Raw genomic sequence first — 27,156 nt, forward strand, 5'->3', positions numbered from 1 at the left:
TTAATATCTAAATCACTTAAATATTTTTTCACAGAAGTAGGTATATAAAATCAATGTCAATAGCCGTTAGCATCTATGCATGTATCGCCACTAAAAAAGCTAGCTGGTTTCAACACTCTGGTGTCCTAATCAGTTAGTATTTGTAAATGTACTGTTTTTCCAAACCCTAACTGATTTCAACACCCTGGTGTCAACACACGCTAGCATCTGTAAACGTACTGTTTTTCCAAACCCTAACTGATTTCAACACCCTGGTGTCAACACACGCTAGCATCTGTAAACGTACTGTTTTTCCAAACCCTAACTGATTTCAACACCCTGGTGTCAACACACACTAGCATCTGTAAACGTACTGTTTTTCCAAACCCTAACTGCTTTCAACACCCTGGTGTCTACACACGCTAGCATCTGTAAATATGCTAGCGGGGGCCCTGCCTTAGGCAAAATACATTTTTTATAAACCTTTCGCTTGATACACATGGGAATTGCATTTTTTAGAATATGGCTTAGTTTACCAAATGGTCCCCATTCCAGGCCTCTGTATTCGCCTCTGTATTTCATGTGTTGATTGTCTCTGCTAATTTTGATCTCGTATCCCAGATATTTGTGTGTGTCTGTTGTATGGTATTATTGTCAATAGTTATATTTCCGCTCATTACGAGATTTCCCGCGAGTAGTCGCGCCGTTAGATAGAATCTCACATTTTATCCTTTTTCACGATAACTTTTTTTAATTTTGCAATTTTAAAATAATTTCGTAAGTGCCTCGAGGAAGGGTGTAGTAATTTCTTTTTGTGGAATTTATGGCTTTGGGGAGAGCCAAATAGCTTTAATAATTGTTAGAAATAATATTTCTAACATAGCAAGTAAATAAAAATACTATAAAATAAAAATTTGTTGTAAATTCGTATTGTGAGATGAAATCTAACACGCGACTGTTCACGTTACAGAAGTGAGCGCGACTACTCCCGGGATAAGTTTAGTTTTCTCAAAATTTATTTTTACTACTACTTTCTTAAACAGTTTTAAGTGGATGTAACATGTAAGTTGTCTGTAGTTAGTAGAACGTCATCTGCAAACCTCAGATGATCTAATCTTTCTCCACCTATATTGATGCCCATAGCTTGCCAGTGAGTTTTCTTAAATATTGACTCTAGAGCTACCGTAAACAATTTTGGTGACATTTAGGTATATGAGCCAATAAAATAATTACTTTTTGAACAGAGTTTTATTTCTAACCAACAATTTACAGGCCATGTATACATTTGATGAAAAACAATTTAGAGTTTTAAAGAATTTAAAACGAATAAACTATTTTATCTGTTCAAAGTATATTAACAAGTATTTACATTATCTAGTGTCCATATCAATAAAGCATTTTCCATTGAAAAGCTGCTTTCTCTAAAATCTACAAGTTCATAGTGTCACGTACAAGAATTTCAATCAAAACTTTTATAATACTATTCTGGAATATACGTTCAATATTAAGAAAAATATTTGGTACCTTTTTAATTTTCGCAAGTAATATTCACTTCAAATTCTATTGCACGATGTGTTGAATATTGTATTAAAATCCTAAAAACTGGAGTTAATAAAAAGTAGGAAGTTATTTATATAGGAAATATCCGGGTTCGTATATCTTTTACTATTGCAAGGCATAAGAATAAAAACCAGTTAAAAATAAAGATATATCTTAAAAATGTATTAATTAATGCGAAAAATAAACAGTTACCGTCTAAAAACAAGTTAGCGTTATATATTTATTCATATGTACAGAACCACACTTCAGGCTGTTTGATGTTCTAGAAAAGTAGATCTTCATCGCCCTCATCCAAAAGCATGTTTGCCTGGGACTCTTTAAGTAGCCCAGCTTGGAGAAGAGCTTGTTTTTGTTTCTCGGCCTTTGCTCTGCTGATCTTCTTTTTGTCCTGGATCTTCTTTAATCTATAGAACTCCTCTCTTTCTAACTCGTCCAGTTCGGATATGATGTAAGCCAAAGTACGCTCTATTCTTGGAATGATAACTGAAATGTAAAATTGTAATTTTAATGTTAGATTATACAGTATAATAATATTTAGTGTTGGATTAGATATTATATAATATTATACATATAATTATTTATATATATTTATTTATAATTATTTATAATTATTATAATTTAATATTATATAATTGCCACTGTAGAATGAAACATGACTGAATGAATCAGAGCGAATCAATTAGATAGGAAGCGGCGAAGCAGTGTTGCCATGTATACGGTGTACTCTTATATCTAATGTAAAACTAAACACTCTGTATATGAATATAAAGTACTCTTCAAAAAAAGCGGAATATAAACCGAAAAAAATTTACAGAAAGAACAGTTGCATAAAATATACATCCTCCATGTGGACGTTAAAAGTAAATCTAAAATAAACAACACAAGCAAAGGAGGGGAGGGGGGACTGATGTGTGTATATATACAGAATTGGGATAACGTATGGAACGTGCAATGCTGAACGTGAGCCTTCGAGACCACATAATAACAAACCAACAAGTCAGGAAAAGATCAGATTGCATGTTTGGCCTATTCTATTTTGTATGGAGTGGAAGCATAGACGTTAAAGGCCAGATCCATTCACAAACTTGAAGTTTTGAAGTGTGGTGTCTGCACAGAATCCTTAGAATATCATGGAAGTACAGAGTAAGAAATGGTAAAGTATTCAGAAGAGCGGGCTTCCAGGATAGGGAACTGTTTGATTATGTAAAAGGTAAGAAGAGTGCATACTTATAGCACATATTACGAGGAGAACAATACACTTTTCAGCAAGTAGTACTCGGAGAAAAGATGGAATATAAGAGAGGTCTAGGATGTCATAAGATGTCATGGCTGCGTAATATGCGCCAATGGAGAGGAAGCCAGTTATGAAATGCATCTCAATGCTGCTAAAAATAACTAATTTATTCCTGACTATCTAATATCTAACCTGACAATGCAATGTATGGTAGATGCATACACAGAAATGCAAGGCACCCACCTTAAGAAGAAAAACTACATTCTATATACAGTAGGAAAAATGAAAGAATACCCATGAACGAACATTTAAAACACGCTGTATTTTCCTGTCACCGTGTCACACAAAAAATTGGCCAGCGCAAGTACATGTAATAATTATTATTACATGTACTTGCGCTAGGCAATTTTCTTTGTGACAGGGTGACAGGAAAATACAGCGTGTTTTATTGCCCGATTTCACCAACGATAACCTAAACAGTTGCCTTATTAAGTAATTCTTATCGATAGGAACTTCCTAAGTCAATACTTAAGAACTGTTTCACAACTAAAAGAACTGCTTATCTAGGAAATTATTTCCTAGGTATTAATTCGGGTACGTTTGAACTATTTTTGATAAATAAAAAGAAATGACATTACCTTACTTTTTAGATTATTTGTCATTATTGTTTGTTTGCCAAGTTGGTTTCAGTTTTGTACTGTTATAGTTATTTTATTTAGTAGTTAAGTAGTTATTTGCGAATTAGGTTTGTTAAGTTTTGCATGTTATTTGTATATGTACATACAGTGAAATTTAGGAAAAGAAAAGAGTTGTAAATTTCACAATGTCGAAAAATTAAAGTTAGTTGAATTGTCATTAATGAAATAATTTTACAATAAATATGTTGAAAATTGCTTCTTTTATTATTAAATTTTAATGACACACTTTTAGTGATATCATGAATGGGTTTTTGAAACACAACACTAGTTTGTTAGGTAGTAGGTAGACTACATAATTTTGTCAATAGACCTGTAAAAAACTCACAAATGATTTTCTATACTTTCCAACACATATTATATTAATAATATAACAGAAAATACAAAATTAAGGTAAGAAGCAAATTATTGACAAATGTCACAAGTACATTAGTCAAAATTGTAAAAATATAACCTGACTGTCAACGATAAGTAATACCTAAAGTTTAGGGAGATCGAAAACCGTATCCTACCGTAAGGTAATGCTTAAGCGGTTTAGGCAATTTTTATCGTATTTTGAAATCCGTTTTAGAGTTAGGAAATACCTAAACCCACTTAGGTAATGCTTAAATATTTAGGTATCATTGATGAAATCTGGCATTATATGTTCGTTCATGTGTATTCTTTCATTTTTCCTACTGTAGAAACATTATTCAATAAAACTGACCAAGACCAAGTCAACAACTGTAATTTTGAGACAGATCTCAGTTAAAATGCATATTAATCATTCTGAGTAGATTGCCCTGTCCACATTCATAAACTAAGAAGGTTCCTTTCTAACTTAAAGAAAAATGTACTACTAGATAGGAATGTATAGACAATACAGAAGTGCGCCAGCCGAGGAAGACTATTTAAAAACTGTGTTCAAATATAGGCATTACCATCAAAACCAGCATTAAATTAATAAACACTATGATATGGATTATATTAATTGATGCAAAGTGTGTTTCATGTGTCATATCAAAAAGTATATCACACTATAGCAAGACAAATGTAAACAAGCAATTGGACTTCGTAAGTCCTAGGTTTTCACCCAAAGGCGCGTCGATTAATATATCACTTATACTATTCCGGTAACTTTAAAACAGTACTTCTGATCGCATTTCTAAAACCGGAAATCCTAGGTCAAATGTTTCACCTTTAGTACCTACCATCCTTGGATTATAAGCTTTCATTTGACACCTCATTTGTCATTCTACCTGGTATAATGACGGATGAGTTATATTCGCGGTCGGACGGGCAGATAGCCTAGGTAAAATTTATCACCTTTAGTACCATCCTTAGATTATAAGCGTTCATTTGTCATTTTACCTGGTATATTGACGGAGGAGTTATATTCGTGGCCAGACAGACAGCCTAGGTCAAATTTATCACCTTTAGTACCATCCTTGGATTATAAGCTTTAATTTGACACCTCATTTCTCATTCTACCAGGTATAATGAGAGAGAAGTTATATTCGCGGCCGGACGGACAGACGGACAGACAGCCTAGGTCAAATTTCTCACCTTTAGTACCATCCTTGGATTATAAGCTTTCATTTGACACCTCATTTGTCATTCTACCTGGTATAATGACGGAAGAGTTGTGTTCCCAGACAGACAGACAGACAGACAAACAGATGTACAGACGGATGTGGATAATTCAAAGTTTTCACATTTTTTCAAAAATAAGTGAAAACAATATTACTTACCATGTTCAATGGCATTGACTCTTCTGTTTGTTATTTTGATTACATCATCAAGAGTTACAAAAGAAGTTTGCAAAGAGGCTAATTCAACCAACAGTTTAACAGCACTTTGATAATTCTTCTTGAGTTTTGTCAATTGTTGACCTCCCCTAGCCAAACCAGCCAACTCATATGTATCTGTACCATCTTGGTAGCATTCAAACACTGGTAAAGTAACACCTAAAATCATCAAAAATGTATTGAAACTGATCGATAAGCAAATGTCTAATTAATATTCAATATAAAATAAATTACTAATTCACTATTTTCATTGGAAATAAGCCAGGAAATCTTTATCAAAATACAAAACATTAATAAATTAAACAAATTTAAAATCAAAAATGAATAACTATTTTCAATTTCGTTGCAAAACGAAAATACAGCCGCACCATATTCTAGTCCAATCAGAGAGTGCAGCAAGCACCTCTACCGGTTTCGAAACTTATTAGTCTGTCATCAGGAGACACATATGCTGCTCTCTCTGATCCAACCAAAACAAACCCTGGCGTGCAGTCACGGATTGCAACGAACGAAATGGCATAGATGCCCTAGCGGCAACTGCTATCAAAAGACTAAATTTTCAATCTAATAGCATATAAATATAATGTTACTCTACATCCCACCAGACTGAAAACAATGGGAACCTTCTCTGGTTACACCTCCGAGGCTTGTATAACACAATGTATAATTCACGTCCCATCTGCTCAGCGCGGTAAAGTTCCAACGAGAATGGTTCCCTTCGTACTCCAATCAAAGTAAACATGTAAATCAAAAATAAATAACCATTTTAAATTTCGTTGCAAAACGAAAATACAGCCGCACCATATTCTAGTAGAAGAATTTTTTACCAAGCAACAAAAACAATTGAAGACACAAGTGCATGAAGGGTCTATGTGACATTTTCATGTTATTGAGAAAAATGAAGTTAAAGTTTTTATACTAGAACTTTTTTACTATAAGAGCTAAATTGACTAAATTTATGGGATAAGTAGTCCTAAAGCTAATGTATTTAGTAACAATAATTAAAAAAAAACATTTATTATTAGAAAAAGATATTAGATTTTAAACGTACTTAGATCCTTGATCCACTGAGTAAGTAGCAGAAGTACCAAATTGTTTAAATGCATAAAGGATATATGTAATAACAAAAATAACACAATATACTGTTCTTGTTTATTAATAACATATACAATAACTAATTGTTGGTTTAATTTGTACAAAGATAGTAAATCAAATTAAAAAAACTACACTTTCACTAAAAAGAAACCTTAACATGTTCTTCGCCTAGTAATTGGTGTTGTGCCTATATCTGCATCTTGCTGCTTTTCACAAATATTGGTGTAAAAATGTCTATAAGGCTGATCAATAAAAATTAACTGTTGTTTTAAATTATTAATTTTTTCTTCGGTCAAAATATTTGTTTTGTTAGCCATTACTGGTAAATTAAATTCTGGTTCTGTAACTACTCTTGCATTCTTACGGATATCTACTTTTAGGAAAGGTGTGAATGGATCTAGTGTTTTTTTGTACATATATTCACCATATTTTTCAACACGAATCCATTTTACCTCATCCCTCATATTTATTTTTTCTTTGTTAGTATTTTTTTTTCTGTTAAATAAATTTAAATTGGTTGCAATTTCTTTAATATTTTTAAAGTGGTTTTCCATGTTGATAATAATCGATCCTTTCTTACTCGATTCCCGAATAACGTCTCTATACTGATCTGGACTGAACAAATTCTCAATTTTTCTTAACTTTTTCTCTTTTACTCCAAAATCTCTATCAGAATCTAGGAAGGAATGTCCCACTTCCGGAAACTTATGGTCTATAACCTTAATATATTTTTTAAAAATAAGGTATCGATATAGACATATCAGATTAAAGTTTTTGTTCTGACTAGCACAAGAATCAGACCACATGATAAGATGATCTATTTTCTTGTTTCTACTGGAGATAAAAGTTGCACAAATGTGTGCAGAGAACTACCTACTTCTAAGCTACCCTTTGTGGCTACATTTTCAGTCCAATTAAAAAAGTAGGCCTTATCACCTTCGTCTGTTATGCTGTGAATTCCAAGATTGTAGAACCACATCTGCCTTAGATAAAAAGCTTTTGAAGTTGTAAGTCTTGGTAATAGTGGCATAGTCTGTTCCAGGTCAATGGTTATATAAATATGTTTTTATTGTCACGCGCATATTGCCTGTCTGCTTTCTGTTGGTCAAAAGCAAAATGGAAATTTTCTTTATGCTCATCATTTGCCAAACCTGCATCACAGGTAGAACAAGTGTCACTCTTGGGCTGCCCAACTGACAGATTAAATTCTGTAACGAAAATGTTACAGTAGAAACTCTTTGTTACTGCAAACCTTTTACCCAATTCATTTTCTTTGATATATTGTTCATATAGTTCATGCATTTTTGACATATTTAGTAAGGGAGATAAATACATTTTGTTGGCATTTTTGTTTCTGGAATAGTGAGACATGTCAGCAGGAAAAGATAAAATGTGCTGTTTGATTATATCAATCACTTCTTGGGGAATACGACATTTTTTCAATAAAATTATCAAGAGAAACATGAACACTGCATACCGTCTAGATGTAAGTAATAACTACATAACCCTACTTTTAGGATCCAAGTGATATATTACTTTTTTTTGAGTGAATTTGATGGCCTTGGCCAAGCCAATTAGCCAGACATTTTGTTATTTTAAAAACAAACAAATTTGATTTTTCAATCAGAGGAATTTTTTCTGTATTTCTAACATTATTATCTACAATTATTATCTAAATAATACTCTGTTTTGGTTGTTCATTTTTTTTTGTAAATTTTTATTTTTTTTTGTATTTTTTAATTATTTTTTTACTGTTATTTTTTATAAATTGTTTTTTTTTACTACGCTAAGACGTAAACCCGATTCATCCTCGCGGAGGTTTACATCTTCTTAGTTTTTTTTTTCTGTTTTTTTTTCTTTTCTTTTCTCTTTTTTTTTTGTTCTTTTCTTTTTTCAATTATAATATACAATAAATACTTAAATCTACAGGGTTTAAAACAAAATAACAACAAAACAAACATGATTGTTTTGTTTTAACAAACATGCCTGCTTTGTTTTAACAAAATTTCTTAAATACAGGGTAAATTTTATTGCTACAATCTATATTTACAGTTTTTGATATGTTCGTAAATTGTTTTTAATATATTAATATCTTCAGAAAATATCAAATTGTTCAGGTAGACGGGAAGTGGAATTTTTAATATATTAAGATTATCATAAAATTTGTTTATATTTACTGATTGATGTGAACATTCGAGGAGAATATGTAGTATAGTATTTTTACTACAAAAACGTTATTACGTAGGTCAAAATTTTTGACGTAAGAGAACTGTGAAAACATTAGAATGTGACTTTTCATTATCGCCATGTTTATTATAAACATGCCAATAATGAAAAGTCACATTCTAATGTTTTGACAGTTCTCTTACGTCAAAAATTTTGACCTACGTAATAACGTTTTTGTAGTAAAAATACTATAGATCACCTTCTTTTCCACACTCACAGTTAGGTGACTCTGTGAGACCCAAACTGATATATTACGGAAGGAGAAAATCAGTGTATTCAGGCATAAAGGATCCATGTACAACAAATCCATAGAAATCTCAGTGGATACGGGATATAAGTAACATATTGTGTACATAGATCCTTTATGCAATTATATTTTAAAATTTACTGTGTACATATATCCTTTACGCTCTAGTAACTTAGAAAATATTAATGTTAAAACATGTTTGACTTGTTTGAAGGATTTTTAGGTTCTAAAAACGTACTTTTAACATAAAAAACATATTTTGAAAAAATTATCACATAGACCCTTCACGCACTTGTGTCTTCAATTCGTTTATTGCTATTTTATATTTTGATACCGATTTTCAAAGTGGAAATTGAAACGTCACATAAACTTAAAATGCCACAAGAAAATAGCTTCAGAACAATATTAATGCCCGGTTGCACCAACAGATCTTAAGCTTGAGTCGAGAATATCATAAGAATTAATATAATATAATTATAATATAGTACAATAAGAATACCATAATATAATAATAGATATAATTGAAAATAAAATCAGAATCTAAAATTATAGTGCAACGTGATACTCAAGGAGACCCTCACTATAAGTAGAGCTTAGCTAATCTGGAGCTTAAGTTCTGTTGGTGCAACCAGGCATAAACTGCCTATTGTTATGACTTCTACAAAAATAATGTAAATAGCAATATTATCTAAAAAATATACTTGCCAGCAACGTTGTCTTTCTTAGTTCTTATTTTTATTTGAGCCTTGGTGACATTTTGAAGAACAACTTGATTGAAGTCACCAGTTGCAAACTTTGCTTCAGCTAAAGAAAAGGCAGCTTCTTTCATTACTTCACCCATGAGAGTTTTGGTCTACAAAAAAACGTTTATTTTATTAGTATAAAATATACTAATATTAAACAGTCTAGGGTTATATAGTTCTAGAAGTAGAAGTAGAAAATCATGCTTATGGGTCTTCCGATGAGGATAAGGAAGAAAATATATAGTTTCAAATTAAATGAAAAAAGTGTGAGAAGATTGGAATTCAAAATCAAGCTTCCTTCCACACCACCAAGAGTAATCGATGAAACTTATTTTTGATAACTGTGTTTGTGTTTGTGACGAATGTTGGCGATCATCATGGCAATCTTCACCTTATCTGCAGCAACCCGGAAAAGCTGCACAGATGTTGTGTTGAACCAGGTTCTGAGGTTCTTTAACCAGGATGTTCTTCTTCTTCCCGGACCTCGCTTTCCAAATATTTTTCTTGCAGGATGGCTTGTAGGAGGGCATATCTGAGGACTTTCTTCTAAGGACCTCCTCATTTGTGACCCGATCAGTCCATGAGATTTTAATAATTCTCCGATATAGCCACATCTCAAATGCTTCCAACTTTCGGCACATATCCTCGTTCAAGGTCCATGATTCAAGACCATAAAAAATGAGAGAGAAGACGTAACATCTCAACATTCTTACTTTTGTACCGAGAGAAAGGTTGTGGCTCTTGAAAAACACGCTCATAAGGTTGAAGATTGATCTAGCTTTTCCGATGCGCGTCTTATCTCTTGGTTGTTGGTCCATTCTTCATTTATTATGGTGCCGAGGTAAATGTAGTGCCTCACTCTTTCTAACACTCTTGATAACTTATGATAACAAAATTATTTTTCACACCTGAAATAATTGGTCACAATACCGAACTCTAATAGTGCAGTCACTGAAGGTTTTCACCTCCGGTTTCGTTGAACCTCCATCGATTTTCATAAAAATTGGTGAGTAATTAGAGGATACCTTAAGGAACAAAGGTGACATGATGCCAACTTGCGCTTTTACCCTGGGGGTGGATGCCACCCCTTCCCTGAGGTGAAAATTATTTTATTAAAAATAATACCCTAAGTCCATAGAGGGACAAATTATAAGCAAAATTTGTTATATAAAGTTATTAAAATAAATCAACACTTTTTGAGTAATTAAAGACCAAAAATTTTATTTTTTCGTAAAAAAATGCATGTTTTAAATCGGTTTTTCACGTATAAATCAAAAACTATAAACTTTTACAAAATAGTTATTGTTATTGAAATTGAAGATAATAAAAAAATGAATACATTCCTTGCATAAAAAACTAAACTTATGTTAGTTCAAAGTGAGTTATTGGCAATTGAATGTGTATTTTTTTCGACGAGTACTCAAATCTAAGTATTCAAGCTTAAATAACGGGAAAACGATGTAATGTATAAAATATTCCTGCTAAACATTTGTCAAACAACTTCGGAATACCTATCAAATGAGCTTCAGAACAAGGTAATAGCGTGAAAATTAAACAAGTTATAATGAAAATAAAAGAACCGTTTCGAATTTTTTAGGAAAAAGTGAAAAATAAAACATACGCCATTTTCACAAAAATTAAAATTTATAGTAATCCTTACAAGAACTTCTAGGTCTGGATCCCGCGTATGAAAAAAAAGTTGATTAATAGCAAGCTGAAAATTTGTTAATAGCTTAAGGGTGTCTAGTCGGACAAACTGATATATGGGAACACTGGAACAGGGGAAGTTTTAATTGTGGAACAGGTTAAAAATTTGGAACGGTCAGACGTCGAAAACGGCACATGTATTTTGTCCGATAGAACAGACTTAAACTCTCCAAACAGAGATTAAACTCTCATGCAAAAATCAGACTGCTATTTATCACCAAATGGGCGTTTTAATGAGTGGAACATGTAGAATATGTCAAATGACAGGAATTATGACAGGTGATAAATAGCAGTCTGATTTTTGCATGAGAGTTTAATCTCTGTTCGGAGAGTTTAAGTCTGTTCTGTCGGACAAAATAAATGTGCCGTTTTCGTGGTCTGACCGTTCCAAATTTTTAACCTGTTCCACAATTAAAACTGCCCCTGTTCCAGTATTCCCATATATCAAAGTTTATCCGACTAAACACCGTTAAGCTATTAACAAATTTTCAGCTTGCTATTAATCAACTTTTTTTCATACGCGGGATCCAGACCTATTCCTTATATTAGCATAAGTAATGTTTTCGACAATTTTGACCGGTTTAGAATGCATATTTAAAAAAAAAGATATAATTTAAAAAAATCATAATCTTTTAAATTATTGTAATTCTTATATTCTTTTGATAATAACTCCAAAAATACTCAATATACGTAAAAAATTATATATGACCAAATTTTAGTTTTTCTGTGCCAAATATTTTACCTGTTTTACTATTTCTATAGGGTAAAAAATAACCGAGATAGAAACGTTGAAATCTTAAATTTTGCTGTGAATTACTGTGAATGTTGAAGTGAATTTACTTAAAAAAGAGATAGAATGTCAACAACGGGAATATAGTTTAACTAAAAAGCTATTAGAAGATCTAGAATATACAGTAAATATACAAAAAAATTAATAAAGATGCAAGAAGATAAATTGATAGTCGCTGAAGAAGCAAAAAATGGAATCTCAATCTCCCATCTCTCTCGCAACACCATCAACTTCAATAGTAAAAAGTAACCTTCAACCTGTGCTTCAACCACGTCACACTGGAGAAAATAGCAACACAGCACCATTAAATGCAACAGCGGTCATTTAACCTTTTATTTTTTTAAAAAGTAAAAGGTATCTTTCTACTAGAAGAATAGGTTTAACGTGCTTAAATAGCACTTGGAATTAACTTTCAACCAGTTTTAGATGAACCTGACATCGTAAACATGAACGGAGTTATTAAAAAAAAAACAATAACATACTTATTTTGGAAAAATTTTTAAAAGATAAATTTTGAAAAAATTTTGGAGCATAAATTTTAACGCTATCAACATGTTCGGGGGCTCATTTGATAGATATTTTTAAGTACTTTGACAAATTTTTAATAAGTTTATGTTATAAAATGCATCAATTTCCCGTTATTTCAGCTTGAATACTTAGAGTTTTTTACTCGCCGAAAAAAATATACATTTAATTACCTATAACTCACTTTCAGTTAACATTAAAAGGTTTTTTTAGTAAGGGATTTATTTTATTTTTTATTAGCTTCAATTTTGATAATAACTTTTTTGTAAAAATTTACACTTTTTGAGTTATTGATGAAAAATTGGTTAAAAACATGCATTTTTCTCAAGAAAAATTAAAATCTTTGATCTTTAATAACTCAAAAAGTTTTGAATTATTTTAATAACTTTATATAACAAATTTTGCTTGAAATTTGTCCCTCTATCGAATTATGGGGTTATTTTTAATAAAATAATTTTCACCCCCGAGAAGGGGTGGCATCTACCCCCAGGGTAAAAGCGCAATTTGGCATCATGTCACCTTTCTTCCTTGAGATATCCTCTAACCACTCACCAATTTTCATGCAAATCGATGGGGGTTCAACGAAATCGGAGGTAATAGCTCATATCCACCTTCAGTGACTCCACTATAAGGTCAGAAGGTTAAAATATTCACAACGATACTCTTTCTGAGGAAAAACTTCTTTGGTGCTTAAGATTATTTTTGATAAGTGGGTATCAGCATGTTCTATCTGAGGATGATTACTTACTGGTCTACTGCAAAGAGATATGCTTATGAAGATATTATAATTTGATGGAATGAATCGTTTCTAAGTACGCCATAAAGTAGATGTACTATTATACCAAAGAAACACACTCTTCCTTAGAGTGTACTAAATGAGGGATGTAGAATCAAAACTCTCTTTCTCCAAAGTTTTCGTTTGTCACAAAACACTAAAAACTTGTTAAAAACAAGCCATTACAGTTATCACATGGATTTAAGGTTCATATTATAGAATTTGACTATAGAACTTGACATTACGTAATGAATGGAGAACAATTTTCTTTTTGGAAGATGCAATTTTACAACTTTTGTTTTTTGCTAATGTTATAGAATAACTGTACAATATTATAGTTATAATAAATATTGTACTGGTACAATAGATCTTATAGGTTGCAATGCCAGTATTGTCCTTGAAAGATCATGCCTAGAATCCTGAATTAGAATTATCTTGGTACAAAAAATGCATAGGATACTGTGTAAATATTGTTTTATTTTAATAAAACAGAAAGACGGTTAACACCTTGTCTGCGTTTAGAGATATTTATAAACTTTCGTTGGGTGCATTACAAGGTGTACATGTTCTATACACCCCATTTTCCACTGCTGTGCGTTACGACACAGTTGAGGCAACCAATTGTTAGTGTGGCACGAAGTCTATTTATCCTGCAACGCAGCCAAGGTGTTAAAAAATATTGTTGAAAAAAAAGAAAACCTTTATTTACTTATAAAAAGTGTATCTAGAGGTAATGTAATTAAACTCTATGGGTCAACTTCTTTTGAGGGTTCACAAACTTCATTATTCTACTCATTATCATAAAACTGTAGTTCTTCAATACCCCTCCAGTTACTTCCATAATATTTTTTAGTAGTGTGTTCACCACTGTCTTTTTTTCGTATTTCACTGAATTTGACACTTTTGACTTTGAACACCTTGACTCAGCATTTAATGGGTTAACATTAGTTGTTGATAGTAATAAGGTTATAGTGGATCCCAAACCCTTATTTCAGTGCATTATTCATTTTGACGTCATATAGGATTTTAAGAATGTCACAAATCATTACATGACATTTTAGTTAAATCTGATGCTGACAGTTGTCAGAATAATTTATATTTATATAAACATCAATATTTATACAAATATTTACCAGAATATTAATATTTAAAATAATTTTTGTTAATTGGATTATATGTATATAGGACGGTGGCAGATATTAATGATAATTAATTTGTTAGCAAATATATTTATTTAGATTTTCTATATTATTCATCAAGAGAAAAGCAATAAATATAAAATCAAATTTCACAAATGACAAAATATTTATATAATACTAACCTAGAAATTACAATTGTCACTTTAGGGGCCGTTTAAGTATTACGTAACGCAGGTTACGTAAGGGGGCAAGGGGGGGTAAAAAATCTTAAAAAATTGCGTTACGAAATAGTTAAACACCCATTAGAGTGCGTTACGTAGGGGGGGGGGGTCAAAAATCGCATTACATAATACTTGAACGCTCCCTTACCATATGTTATTGTAAAAATACTGTCACAATCGATTACTTTTGTGTCAAATTATCTTTACTCACATCATTGATTGGTTATCTATTTAGAGTATTGTAATCGCCAACCAATTATACATTCAAGTAGAAGTGGTTTTAATATGCAAATACCCGTTAAGGAATACATAATTTTCTAAGTTCAATGTATAATAATCACAGAGGTACGTTTTTGAAGTTATACTTCTTTAGGCACGATTGGGAGAGAATTTTTATTATCCTGGGCGCATGTGCACGCAGACAGTATGGAGTTTGTTGCGAAATCCAAAGAATATATTTACTCTCCGTCTATATTCTTTGCTAAATCTTTCATGTTATGTATGTATCAGTGCAATAAAAGTGTGGAAAGAATATATTAGTGTTTTTAATAAATATATTTATTACCTATAATTATTGTGCCTTTGGATTTGTCTTGCTCGGGAGAGTGAGCTAATAAGTATTATTAAAACATTTTTATTTTTATACTTCACTTGATTAATTTGTCACCATGCTTGTAATTATGTCCGAGAAGTGATGTAAACAGACCCGTGGTAGCTTATTAGCTTATTGGTAGAGCATTCGACTAGAGATCGAGAGGTCCTGCATTCAAATCAGGACCATTTTTGAAGTTATACTTCTTTACCGGTGATATGAGGGTGAATTTTTATATGTTAAAACCTATGATCCCGGCGCATGCGCATTATAACTTTGTTCTGATTGGATGTTCAAATGACATGTCAAAAATTATTCAATATGGCGGCTGTGGCACAGCTGTACGTAGTTTGATTATTTATGGTTGTTGCGTTTTGAAATTTGTGGGAAAAGAAACAAAGTTAGTTAATAGTTATACTGCTTCTTTAAATAGTTTTCATATACCTATATTTTTGGACTTTTGGACTATTTTGGACAAGGAAAACTCATTCTAATTTGGTAAGTAGTTTTTATTATAATCATATTGTAATTATACATTTGGATTAGGTTGGAATACATACATTTATTTTCTCAAGAATGGGGATTTTAGAGAGAAATCCCAAATTAGGTCCGATTTTTATTTTTAAATTAAGTATGATTTTTTGGCGTAGATTTATTTATCTAGTAGGTATGTAATGCTTTGATTTACATACTTAATTTGATTACCAACAAAAGTTCTACCAATCTTCATCTAATATATTGTTTTCTTACTGTTTTGTTATATTTTAATATTTTCTTCCACAAAATTTAAACTACATAATTTAATTATATTCAAAACAACTGTCAAACAGTAAAACGTTCAGTTACCCTATATTTCCACATGACAAATAATGTGGAATTGGACGAGCGAGTCTAGGATTCGATTACGAATCGAAGCGCCTCGAAATTCACGGGTTCGATTCCCGATGCAAGTTTTTATTTTTTTATGCATTTTATGATTGTAAGTATATTTGTTATATAATTTTTTTTTCAGAAAATGCGTATTTAAAATTTTTGCCAACAATTATTATCGTTCAGAACTAATTTTTTCTTTGTGGCATTTTTCAATGTGTTTGTGTGCGTTTTATTCTTTTATTTTTTTAAATTTTTGGTATTCTCTTAAAAATCACATAATATGTAGTAGAAGTATAACTTCTTACGTGCGTACAAAGTACACACACATTCTTTTTTTTTTGTATTGTTCTAATAAAAATTTTTTGTAAGTGGTAAGTATTAAAATTAGTTCTATTTAAATAAAATACAAATAAAAGTAGGTATATTTATTTCGTTGAAATCATATAATAGAAGTATAATTTCTTTCGTGCATACAAAGTACACATTCTTTTTTTTTTCTGTTACTTCCAACTGTAAAGTGTTAGAGAGAATTCGATAATCTGTGACGCACTGAAAAAAAGGGTTTGGGATATCTACAGTTAAGTATTTTTTACTAAATATCTTTCAACAGAAGTTCAAAGGATAATGTTACCTCAGAAATAATAATGAAAAATAAGATAATGCAGTTTTAATGCAATAGAAACAGTTTGAGTCTTGTTGTGATTGTAGTATTAAAATAATATACAGTACAACCTGCCATATCCGGACCTGTCATATCCGAACCTCCCTTCTTCTCATTGTTTGATTTGCGTGTATAGAATAAATTGCTATGTAGAAATGCTATCAATGAGTGTCCCCGTTTAGGATTTAGTCCTCTTCAGGGTCCGAACCTCCCCATATCCGGACGGTTCTGCGCCGTCCGGATCTACCGAAATCTACTGAGAAAGGCAGTCCTGCTGTTGGACAACGCACTAAAAGAAGAACTAAAAGATGGCGAAATAATGTATTATAGAATCTATAAAACATGTCTATCGACTAAAGTTATTGATGGCGTTGATTACTGGAATGTATGAAGAAGAAAACGTTTCAGAGACTGTAAAAGAAGTAGTGGTCTTGATATCCGGATTTTTTCATATCCGGATCGGTCTGTCGCCACATTGATCCGGATATGGCAGGTTTGACTGTACATGATAACTAGATTTTAGTATCACTATCACTACAACCGCAGGACAGCCCATGTTAAAAAGAAAAGAGAACAGCTTAACATAAAGTAGAAAAAAATGTATTGGGTATTGGGAAGACAATCCACTCTCTCGATCTACAATAAAATACTTTTGTATAAACAGATTATAAAACCTATATGGACATATTAGGCCTTGGGCCCGCATATACAATTATTATTTATGACCACACCGTTGAAACTTTTTGTACTTGTTATTTGGGTGGAGTCGGACAAATTTTGAGCTTGGCGCATTATGGTAGTGGGGCGTTTGTCTGTCAAGCTGTGACGAAGTTGCCAACTTTATGCAAGAAAAAAATGTATTACCACATTGGTCGTTCTATTTTAATCAATGGATTTTATCATATAAACAACGAAAACAATTTTGTCGGACAAAAATATTGGGGCATACGACGCGTCGGACACGCTAAATATGTCAAATTTATGAAAATAATAAATTTATTACCACATGGATAATTTTAACGGTATCTACCATAAAGCATTTTTACAATAATGTGGTAACCTTGTCGGACAATTTTCACGGGGCATATGCGCAGTCGGACGCGCCGAAGATGTCAATTTCCTGAAATTTTTTTATTTACAACCATTTTTCCGACAACATTAGTAGGTTATAAGTAATTATATTCTTAATCAAAAAATCAAAGTGTCGGACAAAAATATTGGGGCAACTCGACAGTCGGACAAAAAATTTAATTTTTATTAGTAAACTATACTTTCCAATTATGCTGGGTTCGTGCATCCCTTATTTTACAACCATTTTTCCGACAAAAGTAGTAGGTTACAAGTAATTATATTCTTAAACAAAAAATGTAATTGTCTGACAAAAATGTTGGGGCAAACGAACAGGAAACTTAATTCTTTTAGGCTATGGACGAGGAGGTATTATCCAAAAATATTTTAAAACAGTTTTTCTCGGTTATTTTTGAATCGATTTAGCTGAAAATTGGTACACACACTAAGTAAAACATTTAAAAGGGTATGACGTATAGCTTTACCCAAAGTTTTCCCAAAAAACTTCGGACAAGAGGGAAAATTTTAGAAAAATTGTGATCTGATATTTGCGTACATACTCCTTGAACAACGACAAATATCGCTCTGTAGTTTTTTTTCTCGAAATAAAAAAAAAATTCCGACACAAGTATCAGGTTATAAGTAGTTATATTCCAAATCAAAAAATCTAAGTGCCCGACAAAAATATTGGGGCAAATCCAAAGTCGGACAAAAAATTTAATTTTTATTGATAAACTATACTTTTAAATTATGCTGGGTTCGTGTACCCCTTATCTTTACAACCATTTTTCCGACAAAGGTAGTAAATTACAAGTAATTAGATTCTTAAACAAAAAATGTAATTGTTTGACAAAAATCTTGGGGCAAACGAACAGAAAACTTAATTTTTTAGGCTATCGACGAGAAAGTAATATCAAAAAATTTTCAAAGAGTTTTCTCGGTTATTTTTGAATCGATTTAGCTCAAAATTGGTACACACACTAAGTAAAACATTTAAAAAGGTATGACGTAGAGCTGTACCCAAAATTTTCTTAAAAAATTTTCTGACAAGAGGGAAAATTTTAGAAAAATTGTGATCTGATATTTGCTTACATACTCCTTGAACAACGACAAACATCGTTCTGTAGTTTTTTTTCCAATTAAAAAAAATTTGGGTTCGTGCAACCCTTACCTTTAAAACCATTTTTCCGACAACATTAATATGTTATAAGTAATTATATTCTTAATCAAAAAATCAAAGTGTCGGACAAAAATATTGGGGCAACTCGACGGTCGGACAAAAAATGTAATTTTTATTAGTAAACTATACTTTCAAATTATGCTGGGTTCGTGCATCCCTTATCTTTACAACCATTTTTCCGACAAAAGTAGTAGGTTACAAGTAATTATATTCTTAAACAAAAAATGTAATTGTCTGACAAAAATGTTGGGGCAAACGAACAGAAAACTTAATTATTTTAGGCTATCGACGAGGAGGTATTATCAAAAAAAAATTTTAAAACAGTGTTTCTCGGTTACTTTTGAATCGATTTAGCTGAAAATTGGTACACACACTAAGTAAAGCATTTAAAAGGGTATGACGTGGGTCGGAACCCAAAATTTTCTAAAAAAATTTTCCGACAAGAGGGAAAATTTTAGAAAAATTGTGATCTGATAAATTGTTTACATACTCCTTGAACAACGACAAACATCGTTCTGTATTTTTTTCTCGTATTAAAAAAAAATTTCAGCACATGTATCAGGTTATAAGTAGTTATATTCCAAATCAAAAAATCTAAGTGCCCGACATAAATAGTGGGGCACATCCAAAGTCGGACAAAAAATTTAATTTTTATTAATAAACTATACTTTTAAATTATTCTGGGTTCGTGCATCCCTTATCTTTACAACCATTTTTCCGATAAAAGTAGTAGGATACAAGTAATTATACTCTTAAACAAAAAATGTAGTTTTCTGACAAAAATGTTGGGGCAAACGAACAGAAAACTTAATTCTTTTAGGCTATCGACGAGGAGGTATTATCAAAAAAAAAATTTAAAACAGTGTTTCTCGGTTACTTTTCAATCGATTTAGCTGAAAAGTGGTACACACACTAAGTAAAGCATTTAAAAGGGTATGACGTAGATCGGAACCCAAAATTTTCTTAAAAAATTTTCCGATAAGAGGGAAAATTTTAGAAAAATTGTGATCTGATATTTTGTGTACATACTCCTTGAACAACGACAAACATCGTTCTGTATTTTTTTCTCGAATTGAAAAAAAATTTCAGCCCATGTATCAGGTTATAAGTACTTATATTCCAAATCAAAAAATCTAAGTGCCCGACATAAATAGTGGGGCACATCCAAAGTCGGACACAAAATTTAATTTTTATTAATAAACTTTACTGTTAAACTATTCTGGGTTCGTGCATCCCTTATCTTTACAACCATTTTTCCGACAATAGTAGTAGGATACAAGTAATTATACTCTTAAACAAAAAATGTAATTGTCTGACAAAAATGTTGGGGCAAACGAACAGGAAACTTAATTCTTTTAGGCTATGGACGAGGAGGTATTATCCAAAAATATTTTAAAACAGTTTTTCTCGGTTATTTTTGAATCGACTTAGCTGAAAATTGGTACACACACTAAGTAAAACATTTAAAAGGGTATGGCGTAGAGCTGTACCCAAAATTTTCCCAAAAAAATTTCGGACAAGAGTTAAAATTTTAGAAAAATTGTGATCTGATATTTGCGTACATACTCCTTGAACAACGACAAACATCGTTCTGTAGTTTTTTTTCTCGAAATAAAAAAAATTTCCGATATAAGTATCAGGTTATAAGTAGTTATATTCCAAATCAAAAAATCTAAGTGTCCGACAAAAATATTGGGGCAAATCCAAAGTCGGACAAAAAATTTAATTTTTATTGATAAACTATACTTTTAAATTATGCTGGGTTCGTGTATCCCTAATCTTTACAACCATTTTTCCGACAAAGGTAGTAAGTTACAAATAATTATATTCTTAAACAAAAAATGTAATTGTCTGACAAAAATGTTGGGGCAAACGAACAGAAAACTTAATTTTTTAGGCTATCGACGAGGAGGTATTATCAAAAAAAAAATTTTAAAACAGAGTTTCTCGGTTACTTTTGAATCGATTTAGCTGAAAATTGGTACACACACTAAGTAAAGCATTTAAAAGGGTATGACGTAGGTCGGAACCCAAAATTTTCTTAAAAAATTTTCCGGCAAGAGGAAAAATTTTAGAAAAATTGTGATCTGATAATTTGTGTACATACTCCTTGAACAACGACAAACATTGTTCTGTAGTTTTTTTTTCTCGAATTAAAAAAATTTCCGACACAAGTATCAGGTTATAAGTAGTTATATTCCAAATCAAAAAATCTAAGTGTCCGACAAAAATATTGGGGCAAATCCAAAGTCGGACAAAAAATTTAATTTTTATTGATAAACTATACTTTTAAATTATGCTGGGTTCGTGTATCCCTTATCTTTACAACCATTTTTCCGACAAAGTTAGTAAGTTACAAGTAATTATATTCTTAAACAAAAAATGTAATTGTCTGACAAAAATCTTGGGGCAAACGAACAGAAAACTTAATTCTTTTGGGCTATCGACGAGAAGGTATTATCAAAAAAATTTTTAAAACAGTTTTCTCGGTTATTTTTGAATCGATTTAGCTCAAAATTGGTACACACACTAAGTAAAACATTTAAAAGGGTATGACGTAGAGCTGTACCCAAAATTTTCCCAAAAAAATTTCCGACAAGAGGGAAAATTTTAGAAAAATTGTGATCTGATAATTTGTGTACATACTCCTTGAACAACGACAAACATCGTTCTCTATTTTTTTCTGGAATTAAAAAAAAATTTCAGCACATGTATCAGGTTTTAAGTAGTTATATTAAAAAATCCAAAAATCTAAGTGTCCGACATAAATAGTGGGGCAAATCCAAAATCGGACAAAAAATTTAATTTTTATTAATAAACTATACTTTTAAACTATTCTGGGTTCGTGCATCCCTTATCTTTACAACCATTTTTCCGACAAAAGTAGTAAGTTACAAGTAATTATACTCTTGAACAAAAAATGTAATTGTCTGACAAAAATGTTGGGGCAAACGAACAGGAAACTTAATTCTTTTAGGCTATGGACGAGGAGGTATTATCCAAAAATATTTTAAAACAGTTTTCTCGGTAATTTTTGAATCGATTTAGCTGAAAATTGGTACAAACATTAAGTAAAACACTTAAAAGGGTATGACATAGAGCTGTACCCAAAATTTTCCCAAAAAAATTTCCGACAACAGGGAAAATTTTAGAAAAATTGTGATATGATATTTGCGTACATACTCTTTGAACAACGACAAACATGGTTCTGTAGTTTTTTTTCTCGAAATAAAAAAAATTTCCGACACAAGTATCAGGTTATAAGTAGTTATATTACAGATAAAAAAATCTAAGTGTCCGACAAAAATATTGGGGCAAATCCAAATTCGTACAAAAAATTTAATTTTTATTGATAAACTATACTTTTAAACTATGCTGGGTTCGTGTATCCCAGATTGTCTGACAAAAATCTTGGGGCAAACGAACAGAAAACTTAATTCTTTTAGGCTATCGACGAGAAGGTATTATCCAAAAAATTTTTAAAACAGTTTTCTTGGTTATTTTTGAATCGATTTAGCTCAAAATTGGTACACACACTAAGTAAAACATTTAAAATTGTAGACGCAGAGCTGTACTCAAAATTTTTCCAAAAAAATTTCCGACAAGAGGGAAAATTTTAGAAAAATTGTGATCTGATATTTGCGTACATACTCCTTGAACAACGACAAACATAGTTCTGTAGTTTTTTTTTCTCGAAATAAAAAAAATTTCCGACACAAATCGGGTTATAAGTAGTTTTATTCCAAATCAAAAAATCTAAGTGTCGAACAAAAATATTGGGGCAAATCCAAAGTCGAACAAAAAATTTAATGTTTATTAATAAACTATACTTTTAAATTATTCTGGGTTCGTGCATCCCTTATATTTACAACCATTTTTCCGACAAAGTAGTAAGTTACAACTAATTATATTCTTAACCAAAACATGTAACTGTCTGACAAAAATGTTGGGGCAAACGAACAGAAAACTTCATTATTTTAGGCTATCGACGAGGAGGTATTATCAAAAAAAATTTTAAAACAGTTTTTCTCGGTTATTTTTAGATCGATTTAGCTGAAAATTGTTACACACATTAAGTAAAGAATTTAAAAGGGTATGACTTGGAGAATGGAGAAGAAGACACAATGATGAACTGCAGACAATATACGGGGATGAAAACATAGTACGCTACATTAAATCAAACAGAATACGATGGGCGGGTCACGTACTAAGATCAAGTGACGAAAGACTTCTAAACGCCACATTCTGGGAAAGGCCCGATGGAAAAAGGTCAGTTGGTCGCCCAAGAAAGAGATGGAAGGACGCAGTAGCCAGCGATCTACGCAAAATGGGAGTACAGCAATAGGAAATAGCTGCTCAGGACCGACAACAATGGAGGGAAATAGTAAACGGGGCCAAGACTCACATAGAGTTGTAGAGCCAAATGATGATGATGATGATGATGACTTAGAGTTGTACCCAAAATTAATTTTGGGTATTAACTACAGTTACATTATTAACTACATTTTTTAACTACAGTTAAGAATTTAATATTCACCATTGGCGCGCATACGGGTAATATGAGCCGAAAAATACGTAATTTAATATGAAGTCAAAAATGTATAAAAATTAATTTTTTTTTAAATTGTACCAAAACGCCCCATTATTTTTGTCCGAAAAGTGATCCAATATGCATTACACATGTAAAAAAACAGTACAAAATAAAAATAACATGTGTGGTAATAAATAAAAAATTTTCAGGAAATTGACATTTTCAGCGCGTCCGACTGCGCATATGCCCTGTGAAAATTGTCCGACAAGGTTACCACATTATTGTAAAAAGGTTTTATGGTAGATTTCGTTAAAATTAGCTATGTGGTAATAAATTTATTATTTTCATAAATTTTAAGTTATTTTTCGGGTGTAACTACAATGATATTATGCTAAAAATGATGGTGTATCGCATATTTAAAATGCGTTTATCTCGAAAACGGTTGAGTTTAGGAAGATGAAAGAAGTATACCTTTTTTAAGTAAAACTAATAGGAAAATAAAAATTTTAATGTCAAAATTATACAGAGTGAGGGATAAAAAAATTGAACGTAATAAATGAGTACTGAAAGGCATATGTGGCGCCCTCTGGGCAATGCATAATTTTTGGTAAGGAATATAGACTTCTCGACCCAAGAAACCCCCAGATATAAAATTTCATGTTGTTATCTCATACCTATCAGGAAATATTCAATAATAAATAAAAAAAAAGTTTAACTTTGACACCCTGTATCTCGGCTATTATAAACTTTGTACTAAGGTAAGTTAGCTTAAATCGGCTTATTTTAACCTCAGGGACCTGAGGTTAAGCTATGGCCCATTCTTTACCAAACACCCTGTATGCATAAAAATTACTTTTTATTTTAATTGTACCAAAACGCCCCATTATTTTTGTCCGACAAGTGATCCAATATGCATTACACATGTAAAAGAACAGTACAAAATAAAAATGACATCTGTGGTAATAAATAAAAAATTTTCAGGAAATTTACATCTTCGGCGCGTCCGACTGCGCATATGCCCCGTGAAAATTGTCCGACAAGGTTACCACATTATTGTAAAAAGGTTTTATGATAGATACCGTTAAAATTATCGATGTGGTAATAAATTTATTATTTTCATAAATTTGACATATTTAGCGTGTCCGACGCGTCATATGCCCCAATATTTTTGTCCGACAAAATTGTTTTCGTTGTTTATATGACAAAATCCATTGATTAAAATAGAATGACCAATGTGCTAATAAATTTTTTTCTTGCATAAAATTGACAACTTCGTCACCGCTTGACAGACAAACGCCCCACTACCATAATGCGCCAAGCTCAAAATTTGTCCGACTCCACCCAAATAACAAGTACAAAAAGTTTCAACGGTGTGGTCATAAATAATAATTGTATACGCGGGCCCAAGGCCTATATGGCATACTAATATGGTATATTATGGTAATACTAATTTAAACTTTAATTATATGGTAATACTAATTTAAACATCATTCAACGATTACAAAACAAAGTGCTAAGGAACATTGTCAATGCTCCATGGTACTATAGGAACAGTGACCTCCATAGGGACCTAGACATGGATACTGTTAACAAAACCATAGAAAAATTTGCCAAGAGTCACGAACAACTACTTCTTCAACACATCAATGTTGAGGCCATCCAGCTCCTCGACAACACAGATCTAGCTAGAAGACTCACAAGAAGAAGAAACCCTTTGAGTTAGTTAAGTGAAAAATAGTGCACGGTGCAAGTGATGGTATAAGTTAACATTTGTGCAATATATTAACAGAACCTAAGGGGTACTATTTAGTTTGTCCTTAGTCTTAAGTTTTTGATAGTAATTTAGGTTAGAAATAAGTTGCTCATTGATCACATTATTTTATCAGATTGTAATGTTCTTAAGCATCTTATTGGTGTTTAATAAATAAAAAAAACTATCACTACAACCATTTAATTTTTTATAAAACTTTAGCAGGAATGAAAATGATTGATTTTACATTTAAAACCATATTTCTAGGATTTCTGCTAAATACCTGATCAACATATGAGCGTCATCATAAGCTTAGGTAGCTAAACAAAAAGACGTCATTTTAAAGCTAATTTTAAGAATGTATATTTAAATTAAAGAATTAATGGTAGTGAACAATGTCTTTAGTAGAGATATGGGAATACCAACCTCAATAATTTTGTTCAAAATCATTCTAAATCTCATTTGTAAAGCATCAGCTTTCTTCTTTAATAAACTATGTCCCTTTTGGGCTCCCTTTAGCCTGGATTTCATCATCATTTGGGCTCTAAAATAAATTTATTAGTGGTCACTCCCTTAATAAAAAATATATATTTCAATGTATTAGCTTTAATGGTTTAGTAAAATGTTAATTTATTCACAAATATATTTACCCTCTAGATGGAAAAATCATCAATCTGTCTTTTGAAGCCATTCTTGAGATTTAGAATAAAATATTTAATATCCAAAGTGTGTTGAATATAGGACTGGAACAAAAAGTAAAAAGTCAGCTGACACCAACAGCACCTGACACTTTGATTGAAGTAAATGACATTTGGATCATGTGATATTTTGTTTCATTTTATCCCATGTAGGTTAATAGAGAGGAACGCTTTTTGCTGTTCTTGATGTGTAAAAAAGATTGCCTATACTTGGGTACCTAATTTAAAATAAAAATATATTACAATTCCAAGTTTTATTTCCGAAGAAATATCAAATAAACACTTCTCTTGAGACCAGATTCTGATCATGCCTGTATTCGTGGTTTCTTTATACTTGCACACCAAACGAACGATGCATAAAAGAAGACCCGGGGAAGGGGGAAGTCTAAAATTGCACTGCAGCACCTGTCTATTCATTAAGGCAAAATTTCAAGGAATTATTGGTCAGATAGGATAAAGTAATATAAAATGAAATTAAGAGACGTCTTATATTTCAATTCGTTCAGAGAGGACTTACGCCCTTACGTACGTTTCACCCTCATTAGGGATCATCTCAGAGGATACCTACCTCAGAGGAAACCATATATTATATACCCCTCCGATGATCCCTAAATGAGGGTGACACGTGCGTAAGGGTGTTTATGGTCCTCTCTGAACGAATTGAAATTATAAAACGTCTCTTATAAATTTCATACTAGGTATCTTAATATTAATATAGGTAGGTATTGTACTGAACCGACTATAGTGTTCTAATGTCCTACTAACTGTAACGAACCGGCTATGGTTCTAGGTATTACGAACATTAAAGGTTCTAATGACATAAGAAAATAAGAAAAGTCATTTACCTTACGGCTACGGCTTCCGAAGTCTCAGCAGGTACACGAATCGGTTGACGTCCCCTGCGATGAGACACCACCTTGCAGCATCCGACACTATGTCACTGCCCGTCACTTATTGTTCCAATTCTCCACTCTAGACTCTAAGATTAGGGAGTTATTAATTTTAAAGTTTTACGCGCGACCGACAACTTCAGATATTGCTTAGTACGGTATTACGCGAACCCGTATTTCTCTCCTCGGA

At 31.8% G+C, this 27,156-nt stretch overlaps 1 protein-coding gene across 1 annotated transcript; it reads right to left on the reverse strand.

Annotated features, from left to right (window-relative positions):
* Positions 1 to 1,208: 1,208 nt before the first annotated feature.
* On the reverse strand, positions 1,209 to 26,190 carry LOC114325915 (V-type proton ATPase subunit D). The gene is made up of 5 exons (XM_028274067.2): positions 26,029 to 26,190; positions 25,805 to 25,922; positions 9,529 to 9,676; positions 5,199 to 5,414; positions 1,209 to 2,022 (listed from the first exon to the last, which is right to left on the reverse strand). Exons 1-5 carry the CDS (start codon positions 26,067 to 26,069, stop codon positions 1,802 to 1,804), a joined length of 744 nt encoding a protein of 247 aa, XP_028129868.1. The 5' UTR covers positions 26,070 to 26,190; the 3' UTR covers positions 1,209 to 1,801.
* Between the last annotated feature and the right edge of the window lie 966 nt (positions 26,191 to 27,156).

The sequence above is a fragment of the Diabrotica virgifera genome, chromosome 4, assembly GCF_917563875.1.
Source record: "Diabrotica virgifera virgifera chromosome 4, PGI_DIABVI_V3a".
NCBI lineage: Eukaryota > Metazoa > Arthropoda > Insecta > Coleoptera > Chrysomelidae > Diabrotica > Diabrotica virgifera.

Coding starts and splice junctions, on each gene's coding strand:
- LOC114325915 (XM_028274067.2), bottom strand. CDS start 26,069: ATGGCTTCAAAAGACAGATTGATGATTTTTCCATCTAGAGG. Junction 25,923..26,028: donor ATGATTTTTCCATCTAGAGG/GTAAATATATTT, acceptor AATTTATTTTAG/AGCCCAAATGATGATGAAAT. Junction 9,677..25,804: donor TTTTGAACAAAATTATTGAG/GTTGGTATTCCC, acceptor GTTTTTTTGTAG/ACCAAAACTCTCATGGGTGA.